Raw genomic sequence first — 12,474 nt, 5'->3', positions numbered from 1 at the left:
AATGGTAGACTTGGTAGTTGTTACGCGTTGGAGAGATGAACCAACCGTGCAAGTTAGTCCGGGTGGCGGGTAAAGGGGGAGAATTTTCACGGTGGGCCCAAACCTACGCGGGGGTGCGCACGAAAAGCCATGTTGTAGAAACGGATGTCCACACGTGCGCACATTGATTCATAACCAAAAAGGTTCCCCCTCCCTCGGTAATTACTTCCACTAATGGCCCGCTTTTATTCCGAAAGTACTAAACTACCCTTGGGACTCCTTCAATCAACTTCTATTTTCACTTTCGCATTTATTATTATTATTATTATTTCAATTAATTACTAAAAACACGTTTTCTTTTTCCATTAAAATATCATTACTTTCCATTTTATAGTTATAATAATCACTTTATTTGAAATAAATCTCATATTATTAAATAATAATAATTCATCTTTATATTGTCTTAGTAACACAAAAACTACAAGCCCTTTTTGGTAATTTCAGCTCCTTAATCAAATTAATTAATTGAAATATATAAACCCCACTCCCATAATGATCACAATTATATAAACTAATCGCTTTTCAGTCTTGGGCGTGTTTGACCTCCAAATCCTCAATATAAATTACTTACAGCATCTACACACACGATTTTGCTGTGCCTGTGCGCCGTTTCTCCGTTTTCCTTTTCTCTACAGAAATAGAATATTTATATGTACGCATAAATATTGATTGTTCACTTTGATGAGTATGTTTTTGGAGTTCAATTTGTTTGTTTGATTGATTGAGTAAACGATGAGAAGAGGAGGAGTCAATGGAGCCGACGCGTTGGAGACCATAAACGCGGCCGCCACTGCGATCGCATCTGTGGAGACTCGCGGTCTTCAGGATTCGGTTCAGGTATGAGGAAGTTTGAGGATTTTGTTCACGGTTCCATTTTTTTTTTCTTTTTTATTTGTGGATTAGATATTTAAGTGTCTGGTGCTTGTTTGTGCGGGAAGTTAGTTCATGATTGTTCGTTTCTATTTCGTTATTTTCGAGGTTTTGATGTTTTTTGTTGCTAAATTTACCTAGGCTGGATGCTTAATTCTTTTGCCTGCTTAGGAGTTTGTCTGAGGTTGGAGATCTGGTGATGTGATCATTTGATTCTGTTTTTACCGTCTGCAATTTTATTCATCTGCTCGCGGAAAGATTTTGGATGTAGTATGGTATTCTTGCATGAGTATCGATGAGAAAGTAGATCGCTTCGACTCGATTTTGTTTTATTTTTTCTCTTTATTGTTGGGAATTACCTCCACTTGAACTTGATTTGTCGTCTGAAGGACTCTCGGACCTGTTTTACAGGATTCGGCACTATAAAATGATTTTTTTTTTTGTGTATGAAATTATTAGCAGAGCGTTTTCAAATGGTAGGATGTAGTGGTTAACAGTATGTTTCGTGGAGTCCAGAAATTTGTTCAATCAATGAAAAAGAGAGCCCAATGTACAGTCGGAGAAAGTTGTTGAATCTATGACAGTCGTAGCAAAATGGAAAAGTTTCAGTTGATCATGACTTTTCCAACTGCCTTACAGTGAATAATTCCTTAGTCCATCATGTTGCCTTCTTACTAGTCTTCGTCACAATAATGTTAACGACATCCAGATTATACGACTGCAGTGATAAAGTTTCTTGGACAGAGGGTGCATGTTCATTGCAAAGTTCTGTCTGTCGCCTTTTAGCCTAATAATATCTCCCATAAACAACAGTTTGTTGAAGAATTGACTTGTCCTGTTTTCTTTCACCAGGCCCCCTTATAAGTTAATAGTGTTTTTGAGCCTTAACATACTCGTGTCTGGAGACTTTTGCAAAGTTTATTTATAATGTCTGGGAAATGGGGATCTGAGCGTTTACTTCTCCATGGTAATGATATTTTACATAATGACTGAAATGTGTGACATTATAAAGAAATTGCAGCTGCACGCGTCTTCTACGAATGTCATTTTCTGCAAGCTCATGTTACTGGTTCTCTTTTCAGTTTTAGGATGTGTGCCAAAAACATAATGATATGCAAAGTATACGAAGAGTTTGGACTGGCGCTAGTGGTGTTAGAGATTTTGAGAAGTAGTTTCACTCGTCATTCTCAATATTCCTTCCCAAACCAAATTTTTTGAGATGTAAAGCCTTAGCATGCTCCTTTTTCTTTTCATATCTTTCAACATCATCTGCTTCTTTCTTCTCCAAGTTTCAAATAAAAGCTTTAAATGGGCAGTTGATGTGGCTTTAAACAAGATAAACCACAAATTAACCTTTGGGGATTTGAGATTTCTGAACACCCTAAGGCAGTGAAAGCTTTGAACATGAGTTCCTAATGGATCTTCACCCAAAGAAATACAATGGACTGCAATAGGCAGTTATATGTATTGTTGATGATTTTTTGCCTGAAGATGTGTCCATCTTCTTTTTCATCATTGGCAGGACTGCATAAATCCCATTTTGATTATAGCAATCTGTTTACTATAGACATTTTTTGTATAATGTTATGGCTGAAAAATTATTTTTGTCATGAATTATATTTGGTCCAAAATTTTTAACTTAGTGCCCTTCAGAAAGTTTCAAGCTCATGTTCAACTCTGTTTGATGGCTATTGTGTTACCGTGCACACACGCCCTTTTTTGGGGGTGGGGATAAAATGCATCATAGGGGGATGTGTGACCTACGCACTTACGATCTATATGCATATGAATAGGTTAGGATTTAAGTCAAATGTCAAGTGATGAATGATAGCAAGGTCAGCAAATCAACCAAAGATTATAGATATAACTTCATTTACTCCGCACACTTCACTAATTGAAAGGATTCTAGGAATCAATAAAGCACAAAGCATTTATTCATGTTCTGCTGTTAGCTTGATATAAAGCTTGCATTGCAACTGACTTCGGCAAATCAGATTGCGCCCCTTAGATTTAGATGAAGCTGATGATCAACTGCTGCAGTTTCAAAAAAACATAGTAAACTAAATCCAATGATTGGCTTGGCCCTCATGTTGGTATTTTCTTTTATGCGATATAAATCATAGCCAACTATGACACTGATGTGATTGTCATTGCTCATGGTCATATGCAGAAAAGGAGGTGGGGACGCTGGTGGAGCCTTTACTGGTGTTTTGGGTCGAACAAGACTAAGCGAATTGGGCATGCCGTTCTTGTTCCTGAAACTACTGCTGCAGGAGCTGATGCTCCCACGGCAGAACATCCAGCGCAACCACCTTCCATAGTATTGCCCTTTGTTGCACCTCCTTCTTCTCCTGCATCATTCCTTCCATCCGAACCTCCATCTGCTGCCCAGTCACCGACTGGCCTGTTATCACTGACTTCTGTATCAGCAAGCATGTATTCTCCCGGTGGTCCTGCCTCAATTTTTGCTATTGGTCCTTATGCTCATGAGACCCAGTTAGTTTCTCCCCCGGTCTTCTCAACCTTCACCACTGAACCATCTACTGCCCCCTATACGCCTCCCCCAGAGTCGGTCCACTTAACCACACCTTCCTCTCCTGAGGTCCCATTTGCAAGGCTTCTTGAACCCAACCTCCAGAACAGTGAAGCTGGTCAGAGATTCCACATCTCTCCATATGAGTTCCAATCCTATCAGCTTCAACCTGGTAGTCCAGTTAGCCATTTGATCTCGCCTAGCTCAGGTATCTCTGGTTCAGGCACCTCATCACCGTTTCCTGACCGTGAGTTTGCTGCTGGACACCCCTTTTTTCTTGAGTTCAGAACCGGTAACCCTCCTAAACTTTTGGATCTTGACAATATTGTGGTTCGTGAATGGGGATCGCGTCAAGAATCTGGCGCTGTGACTCCGGATGCGGCCGGCCCTAGATCCTGTGATAGTTGTCTACTGAACCGTCAAAATTCAGATGTTGCTCCACTCCCAGATACACATAAAAGATTGAAAAATGACGAGACCATGGTTGATCATAGAGTTTCTTTCGAGATAACTGCTGAAGAAGTTGTAAGATGTGTGGAAAAGAAGCCATTGGCCTTGGCCAAATCATCTCAAGAGTCGGTTGAGAACGCAGAACATATGGGCGGAGAAAAGCCAATTGAAATGGCAAATGGGAGTGGGTATCCTGCTGGAGAAGACTCCAATTACACATCCAAGAAAGATCAAACTGATGGTGACAACGAGCGAAGACATCAAAAGAACCGGACAATCACTCTCGGATCATCCAAAGAATTTAACTTCGACAATGTAGACGGAGGAAATTCTGATGAACCTAGCATTGGTTCTTCTGAGTGGTGGGTTAACGAGAAGGTTGTTGCGGAGGATGGAAGCCCATGTAAGAACTGGTCTTTCTTCCCGATGATGCAGACAGGGGTCAGCTAGCAGCAGCAATGCTGAAGATAAAAGGCCAAGTTCTTCTGGTGATAGCTCAGTCATTGTGAAATTAATTGTAGTGGTAAAATTGGATACTAAGGTAGTTGATGTTTGCAGGACTGACTCTTACTTGAAGGCTGTTTTTGAGAACTTCCTGACCCCCCAGCACAGCAAATAGAAAAAAGGGACATATTCGTAGGATAGTGGCAATACCGTATGATGCTCGAGACAGAAATGTCTCGAAGCTACATCATCTAGGTATTGACATTTTGTTGTATATGTAAGATAATTAATATATATAGCTAGAACTGCCATAGACCGGCTTCTGCTAATGATGACAGTGAAAACGATGATAAACTATTAGATATAATTTTGACAATCGAGCTTCTGGATACAGCAGGAAAGTCTCAATTGAGGTTCATTTTAGCTGCTATATTCCGTTACATTCTTACTTTATCATTGGCATGTTAAGAAGCTTTCGGTTGCTTTCCTGGTGTTGCTGAAGTTCTCTAAGCACGCGGTCATTCAGAGGTACTATCATAATTGATGTCATTAAAAAGCGAGATTGACTGCATTTGTATTATGAAGATACGATTCAACATGTCGCTAGAGTTTTTTACAAGAATTTTTTCCCCTCAAATAAAAGAATAAGAAGGGTATTTATACTATTACAAATTATATTATTTGAGTAGGTGAAAGTGAAGTATAATTTCATCCCTCATCTATCAACTGCGATTTGTCTATTAGGGGTATTTCAGCAATTCACCATATCATGTTAATTTGGTAAGTTTAATTACAAACTTTGTTTGAGTGAGCGATTCTTCTTTTCTTGGACTGATCTTTTTCTTCATCAGTACAATTTGTTTCTCTTGCATGGTCGATAAGGAGTTTAAAATTGTTTGAGTTTCTAAATCTTCTTGTGTATGATTATTCTATTTTGATTCATTTGGAGCTCTGATAAGTAGTATAATATAAGTGCGGACCAAAGACGTGCCGACTGCCGTGCAGATTCATATAATCTCCGCGTCCTATATTATTTATTAGATATAGATATGTAGGGCTGCTTAGCTAACACAACTAGTAAAATATTGAAGATAATTTATTAAGGGTTGGTTTTGGTGTAAGCTAGAGCTCTCACACAACTTTACAAGTGTTTGGTTCAGATTTTGGAGTGTTTTGTTTTGATGTTTTGGAGATAAAGAGAAAAAAGTAAAGATAAATAAGTGGGTGTTGAAAATAGATAATATGTTCGTGTTTCTGTTTTGTGGTAATTTAAAATAAATGGTGTAGATCTGATATTGGGATTTAAGAGACAAAAATCACTGTTCAATTGTCAAATCACATCTCTTTTATATATATAAATATTGTATGTTTAATATTGCGTTTTTTGAAGACAAAAATCACTTTTCATTATTGAATTATGTCTCTTTTATATTATATATAGAAAGCTAAAAAAAAAAAAAAAATACAGAGATAAAATATTAAAACATTGAGTGTGTTGTATCTTATTTTGAAAAAAACCAAAAAATGAAACCAAACCTGGGGTATAATTTTCTATTTTAATGAAACTACTATGTATGGATTAGATTGGGCTGCTCAACTAACCTAACTATTAATATTTAAGACACTTAGGTTAGGTGGATCTATGATGATCAGCTTTAGAACAATATTCATATCCGTGTGTATATTAAATTTTATAAGTTTATTTTTACAGAATCATGATTAGGTCACTCCAATAATGCTAAGATTGCTTCTTCAATCGGCACTTTTATTCTGTTATCGTTGGGACCACTGTGGGGAAGTTCTCTTTATAATTATTCGATATTTAAATTAGTTCATAATTGAAAAAGATAATAAAAAGATTTGGTATCAATCCACACATGTTCCATGTGCTCACTGCTCACCATACATTCAAAGATCCTTAGCCTTTTATTTTTCCTAACACTGATTTTAATGTAAGTATTAATGACACTCAACCGCCGCCAATCAAATATTTTAGAGTTTTAGTGTAATAAAAAGATTAACAAAAAATACAGATTTTCTTAAACCATATGGAAAAATATTGTTTAATTATTTCTCCCTTTAGGAAGTTTACAACTCAATTAAATAGGGATATTACGCGCAGACTCCTTATAGTGTAAAAAATTATAATTAGACGTTTGTTTTCATCCAACAAATAAATCACTTAATCAGTCAGAATTTATGGAATTTTCTGATACTAACAAAAAAGTTGAATAAAAAAATCATATTTACCCTGTGATCAAAGTGAAAATGCATATATCTCCTCACAATGCATTAGTGCGTGTGAAGATATATAAGGATAGTTTAATCATAAAAAAATAAATTAATCAACACAATATTATTATAGAATACATTGATATTTATAAATTAATCATCAAATTCAAAATAAATAAAAAATAATAACATACTATAATTTAAAATATATTAAATATTTATACTTATATGACTCGAACTCAGAATATTCTGACTGCGAAACCTCTACCTAATATCTAATCTTGAAAAGAAAAAAAAAAAAACTTTAATCAATTTAAAAAGTTGAAACAAATTCCCATCTATTTGTACCCGTGTGTTTGTCATCTTGGGGTGCTGACCAAATAATTTTCAAGCATCATATAAAATTTGGTCTTCCCTTCCAAGTCTTTGACTATTATGTCCTTAAATAAAATAAAATAAGATCCAAATTTCAAATTCTATTTAATATTTCATATCCTATATTTACATCATTTAGATTATGGGGATAGTTAAATGAAATAAATTAAACAGTAATTTTATGTTTGTTATCATAAGTATAATTGATGACGTTGTTTTATGTACATCAAGGATAAATTGATACAAGAGGAAGAATACTACTTGTCTCCTTCACCCTTTGGGAGGACTCGCATTTATAGATTTTTTATTTTTTAAAAAAACTCGTAGCTGTATAATTTTTTTTTTTTTTTTTGAGTTTGTAGAAAATCTTGTCTTGTTTTGGCTCTGCAAATACGGATATTTTGGGGAATCTGTTCGTCACTTTTTCTATTCGGAAGCTCGTAGCTTGGAAGAAATCTTGTTTCGTAAAGACATCCTCGTAATGATTTTCCTCCTCTTGGAATTTTGTGAGGGTATCACCTTTATATGGGATTTCTTGAGATTCCATTTATTTCTATAAGGAGCTCGTATATTTTTCAGGTAGTTTATTCGTGTCCCATTTATTTAATACAATATGCTTTTATTGACCTTGCAAATCGTAATTTTTTAGAACTTATATATTTTTTACCCCGACGTACATCAATAGTACCCCGTTACAAAATATTTACCTCTTGTATGAGAATGATTAATCTAAAAAAGGAGTTGATTAAATCATATTACAAGCTGAGATCATTGGATTATTTCAAAATAATCCATTCTCATATAAATAATCACTACTCCTATCGTTTTCTTTAACGTTAGATGCATTAAACACATAAAATACAAAATATAAATTATCATATTAAACCCTATTTAATTACTTCGTGATATCAATTATTTAAGTGATAAAATTGAAAAATGTTCTATATTAACTATATTATGTTTAGTTAAGTTGTTTGGATTGAATTACTCAACTCAAATTGTAATTAGTATCAAATTCTTGGATTAAAAATGAGTTTTCATAATGTAAAGTAAACCGTTCTTTTGATGTATTGGGAGCATATGATGTCGAATAAGAGGCGGATACATTTTGGAGTGTTTTGATGGGTGTAAGTAGAAGATTTAGCTCTCTGATTGTGTGGTTTGACAATGAAACTTCAAATGATCATAAACTGTGATTTGATTGGAGTTACGGGACGGGTTAGCCGCCATTTCGATTGTTTCATCATGAGGAACAATTGTTCATCGTTAAGCCCTATTGTTTCGACCACTATCAGAGTGATTTTTTATACTTTTTTTTTATTTTTTATTTTTCAGTCAATTTTGCGTATTTTCTTTATTTCCTACAATTATTTTTTGGCCTCATACTTTTTTTGGAATATTGCTACCATGACAGGGTATTTTTGGACAAAGTCTCACGGACTTTTGAGACAGTCCAAATGTTAATTAATTTAAGACCTGTTTTACTTATATACTAAGTTAGGATTATTTTCTTTTAAATAATTGATAACTCTATTAAAAGATTTATTTGATAATAAATTATTTTTACTTTTAATCTCGAATTTCAAAATTTTCGAAGACATAATTTCGTTATTCTTTACTTTCAATTACTTGAATTGTATTGTTATACAACATAATATTATAAAATAAATAAGACCTTAGAATGCTAAGTCGTATAACTATCTGTAAAGTGGCATAGAGAGATCTGGTCCGCATTGGACTTTTTTCCTGGTTTCTTGGTCCACATTGGACTGCTACAATGACAACATATGTTAGCAAATATCATGTGTTGTCCTTTCACAAGAACCAAACAACCTAAGCGCCTCCGTTTTCCAGCCTTTGCTGACCAAAAGTCGTTGATGACCTTCTAGAAATCCTCATTTCCGTAATCTTTTTATTACCAATCATTTACTGCTCTTTCACCCTACAGACGACGCCGGCGCTTCCTCTCTTTCCGCCTCCCTTTATATTTCTCTTCAATTCCCAAAGCTCTCTTCTTGTGCCTTCCCTACCCACACTTCATACCTTCGAACGTCGACGCATTTTCTTGAGAAATCCTTCAAGGGTTTTGGGATTCTTGTCCACACAGGGAGCTTGATTTCTTGGGAGTGGAGGGTTCATTTCTTGCTTTCTTGTTGTGTGTTGATTTCTGGGTTTGTTGGATTTTTTGCCTCCTTCATTTGTGTTTGCAGAAGTGAGATATAATCTGTGTTTGGGGTTCTTTTGAATTTTCTTGTTTGGATTCCTCTGATCCGTCAAAGGTTGGGTTTTTTTATTTTCTCTGGGAACATCAGAGAGATGCCACCTTTTGCAGGATCAAACGGAATTCATCATGATTCAAGTTCAAATATAGTTACAATTGATGTGGGGGGTCAGCTTTTTCAGACCACCAAACAGACCCTTTCTTTAGCTGGTTCCAAATCTTTCTTCTCCAAGATTGCCAATTCTGATCCTGCCATCCCTTTTATTGATAGAGACCCTGAACTTTTCTCAATCTTGCTCTCTCTCCTCAGGACCGGGAACCTTCCCTCAAAAGCCAAAGCTTTTGACATTCAAGACCTGATTTTTGAATCCCAGTTTTATGGTATTGAAAATCTCCTCTTGAACTCCCAATCAAACCCTTCTCAATTTGATGCTTTCAACCTTGAGAAATCCTTTGTTCTGCCTTTGAGTGGCCGGGATTCGCCCTCAGCCATCTGCACGACGCCCTGTGGATCACTCCATGTTGCTCATGGAAGTAAAGTCACATCCTTTGATTGGTCCTTACAAAGGAAATCCACCATATTGACCCAATTCACAGCCATTGATTCATTGTTAGCATTGTCCCCTGCAGTGGCTGCTGCTGGTGCAACCGACTTTTCGGGCTTGCAGATTCTTGATCTTGATAAGGGCTATGTTAAGGACACTTTGAATTGGGAGAATGTCACGAGGTCTGGTTCTACAGTGCAAGCTATTGGAGCATCCCCTGAGCATTTGTTCACTAGCTTTGAGTCAAGTAGGAGAAACTCAAATTGCATTATGATATATGATCTCAATGATGATTTACGTCCCGTGTCTAAGATTGGCCACTATGAGATTTTTGGTGCTGATCTTGATTCAGCTATTCCAGCCACTAAATTGCAATGGGTTTCTAGTCATAATTTGTTGATGGCCTCAGGTTCTCACAGTGGCCCTTCTGGAGTATTAGGCAATATCAAGTTTTGGGACATTAGATCAGGCAATGTGGTTTGGGAACTGAAGGAAAAAGTTGATTGCTTCTCCGATGTCACTGTTTCAAATGTGCTTGGCACGATGTTTAAAGTCGGTGTGAATACCGGAGAAGTGTTCTGTGCTGATTTGAGAAACATGGATGCTGATCACCCTTGGGTTTGCCTTGGTGATGGAAGAAAGGTGATCAATGGAAAGAAAGAAGGGTTCGGATGTAAAGTTGAAAGCCAAGGAAACCAAGTCTTCTGCAGTAAAGGAGGAAATCTTGAGCTATGGTCGGAAATATTGCTAGGGACTGTGGAAAAGCAGGAGACTGGTTTACCTGAGAGAGTCTTTAGGAAGAATCTGATGGGAAGAGCCAAAGACATGGGAGGAAACAGGATAACGAATGTCAATTTTGGAGGGAGCAAAATGTTTTTGACACGGAAGGACCAACAATGTGTTGAAGTTTGGAGTTCTGTTAGGAGCTTTTGAGTTTTATTACAACTTTTAGCATTCATGAGTAGATGTTTCTGCTTAAAAATGTTCCTTTGTACAGGATTTTAAGTATGCATATCTCAGGAGATGTCTGAATGAAAAGCATCTTCTCTCTTCATTCTTTGCTGAATGCTTGCCTTAAAAGTTATGATTCTTGTGGTTGTGTGCATATAAATAAAAGTTAATACTTCGACGTGTAAATCATTTCTCAGTCATTCTGTGCATTCTGCCTTGATGGTATCAGGTTCGGTATAGACGACTTCTTTCCGTACATCTAAATTTCAGTATTTGATACTACGACTTGGAACATACCTAGCAATTGTACTTCAATTTACCTCTGCATTGATATGTCTTCATTCAGGTGTATGCTAATGTTCCTTCATGCTGATCAAACTTACACTCTGATATTTACAGAATCTATGAACATTGCAGCAGCATTATTTGATCTGAACTGGCTGTTCTGATATGGTACTGCAACTTTATTATATCTCTGCTTGTTGCTTAAGTGAGTCAATGCAGAGGCAAAACTAGTGTTGATATGCTTGATATCTGTGTAAAACCAGTAATCCTTCATTTTTGAAACACGTTTTAGGATGGGAGTTTGATCAGAGTCCTCTTATGTTTGTCGGACGAGGGGATTATATATCTTTCACTACTTCCTCAACGGGTTTGAGTCATAATTTAATTGACGAAGTTGAGGCTCCACGACTATAGTTCGATTCAAATTCTATCAAGCGTAGGCTGTTATGCTACTTTAATAGTAGTAATAGTTCTATTTAGTTACAATAAATATTTGATACTGATGATTTGACTATTACAATTGTAGGTGAATATAATCAATTTACCAAAAAAGACATGGTTTGAGAGGTAGGCTAGCGGCCTTCTCGCATACACCCATCAATTTGGTCATACGCAGAGCAACTAGAAATGTAACCAGTTCAATCTTATTAGGAATTTCGATGGGGACAGGTAAACTAGGTTCGGATCCACTGTAGGTAGGTTAGGGCCAACTCAAGGGGCACAATAGTTCAGGTAGGCTCAAGTTTACACATATGTCTGAAAAAGCCCGACTCAAATCATTTAAAAAATAGAAGTAAAACAATTAAACTAAAAATTTTAGAGTTTCAAAAATTTTAAAAACCTAATAGTATTTCCAACTTAGAAAATTAAATCTCATGTATCATTTAAAAAAATTTAACCTAATTGGGCCAACCCACCAATTTGGACCAGGATCAGGTGGGCTTGGGCCATCAAATTGGGCTATTCCTAAGTGTTGATTCTTGTGACCGATCCAGGACTAGTTCGATCCTAACTGAGTTTGGACAAAGTTAGATCAACTTATTTTTTTACTGGGTCAACAAGATTCTAGACTAGGCCAACCTAACCCAGTGCGCATCTCGAGGGCCGATATTTCTAAATCCAATAGGGTTAACGGTGGGTGTTGGTTCAGGCCCAAAAACTCTAATTTAAAGTAATCTTTTATATTGTCATCTTTAATTTAATTTATCAATTTAAATATAAATTTTTAAAATTTATATTTAGATATTTAAATAGTTTTATTTTTAAATATATATTACTTATATAAATGAAGTATCAAGGAGGTGGCAGAGTTGATGGGGTATCTTTACTACGTCATCCTTGCTATATAATATTTTTTTACAAAAATATCCACGTTAGTAAAAAAATTTGTTGGACAAGTGTGAAACCCCCAATTTAAAGTGATGAAAATTATTAGCAAATTGGACCAAAATTAACACTTTTTAAAAAATTATTGCCCTTAATCGCTATTTTAGGATGAGTTTGGACCAAAATTGCAATTTTTTTCCTAT

The 12,474-nt window shown here is 35.9% G+C and overlaps 2 protein-coding genes across 2 annotated transcripts; both read left to right on the top strand.

The window, feature by feature from the left end:
* LOC105157994 lies at positions 587-4,766 on the top strand. The gene is made up of 2 exons (XM_011074582.2): positions 587-876; positions 3,080-4,766. Exons 1-2 carry the CDS (start codon positions 772-774, stop codon positions 4,340-4,342), a joined length of 1,368 nt encoding a protein of 455 aa, XP_011072884.1. The 5' UTR covers positions 587-771; the 3' UTR covers positions 4,343-4,766.
* LOC105157987 (BTB/POZ domain-containing protein At5g41330-like) lies at positions 8,805-10,846 on the top strand. Its single transcript, XM_011074570.2, has one exon. It carries the CDS (start codon positions 9,260-9,262, stop codon positions 10,640-10,642), a length of 1,383 nt encoding a protein of 460 aa, XP_011072872.1. The 5' UTR covers positions 8,805-9,259; the 3' UTR covers positions 10,643-10,846.

This window comes from Sesamum indicum, linkage group LG1 (assembly GCF_000512975.1).
Source record: "Sesamum indicum cultivar Zhongzhi No. 13 linkage group LG1, S_indicum_v1.0, whole genome shotgun sequence".
NCBI classification, from domain to species: Eukaryota; Viridiplantae; Streptophyta; class Magnoliopsida; order Lamiales; family Pedaliaceae; genus Sesamum; species Sesamum indicum.
Note: the sequence above shows the minus strand (reverse complement) of the source record. Positions and strands in the feature narration are given on the sequence as shown.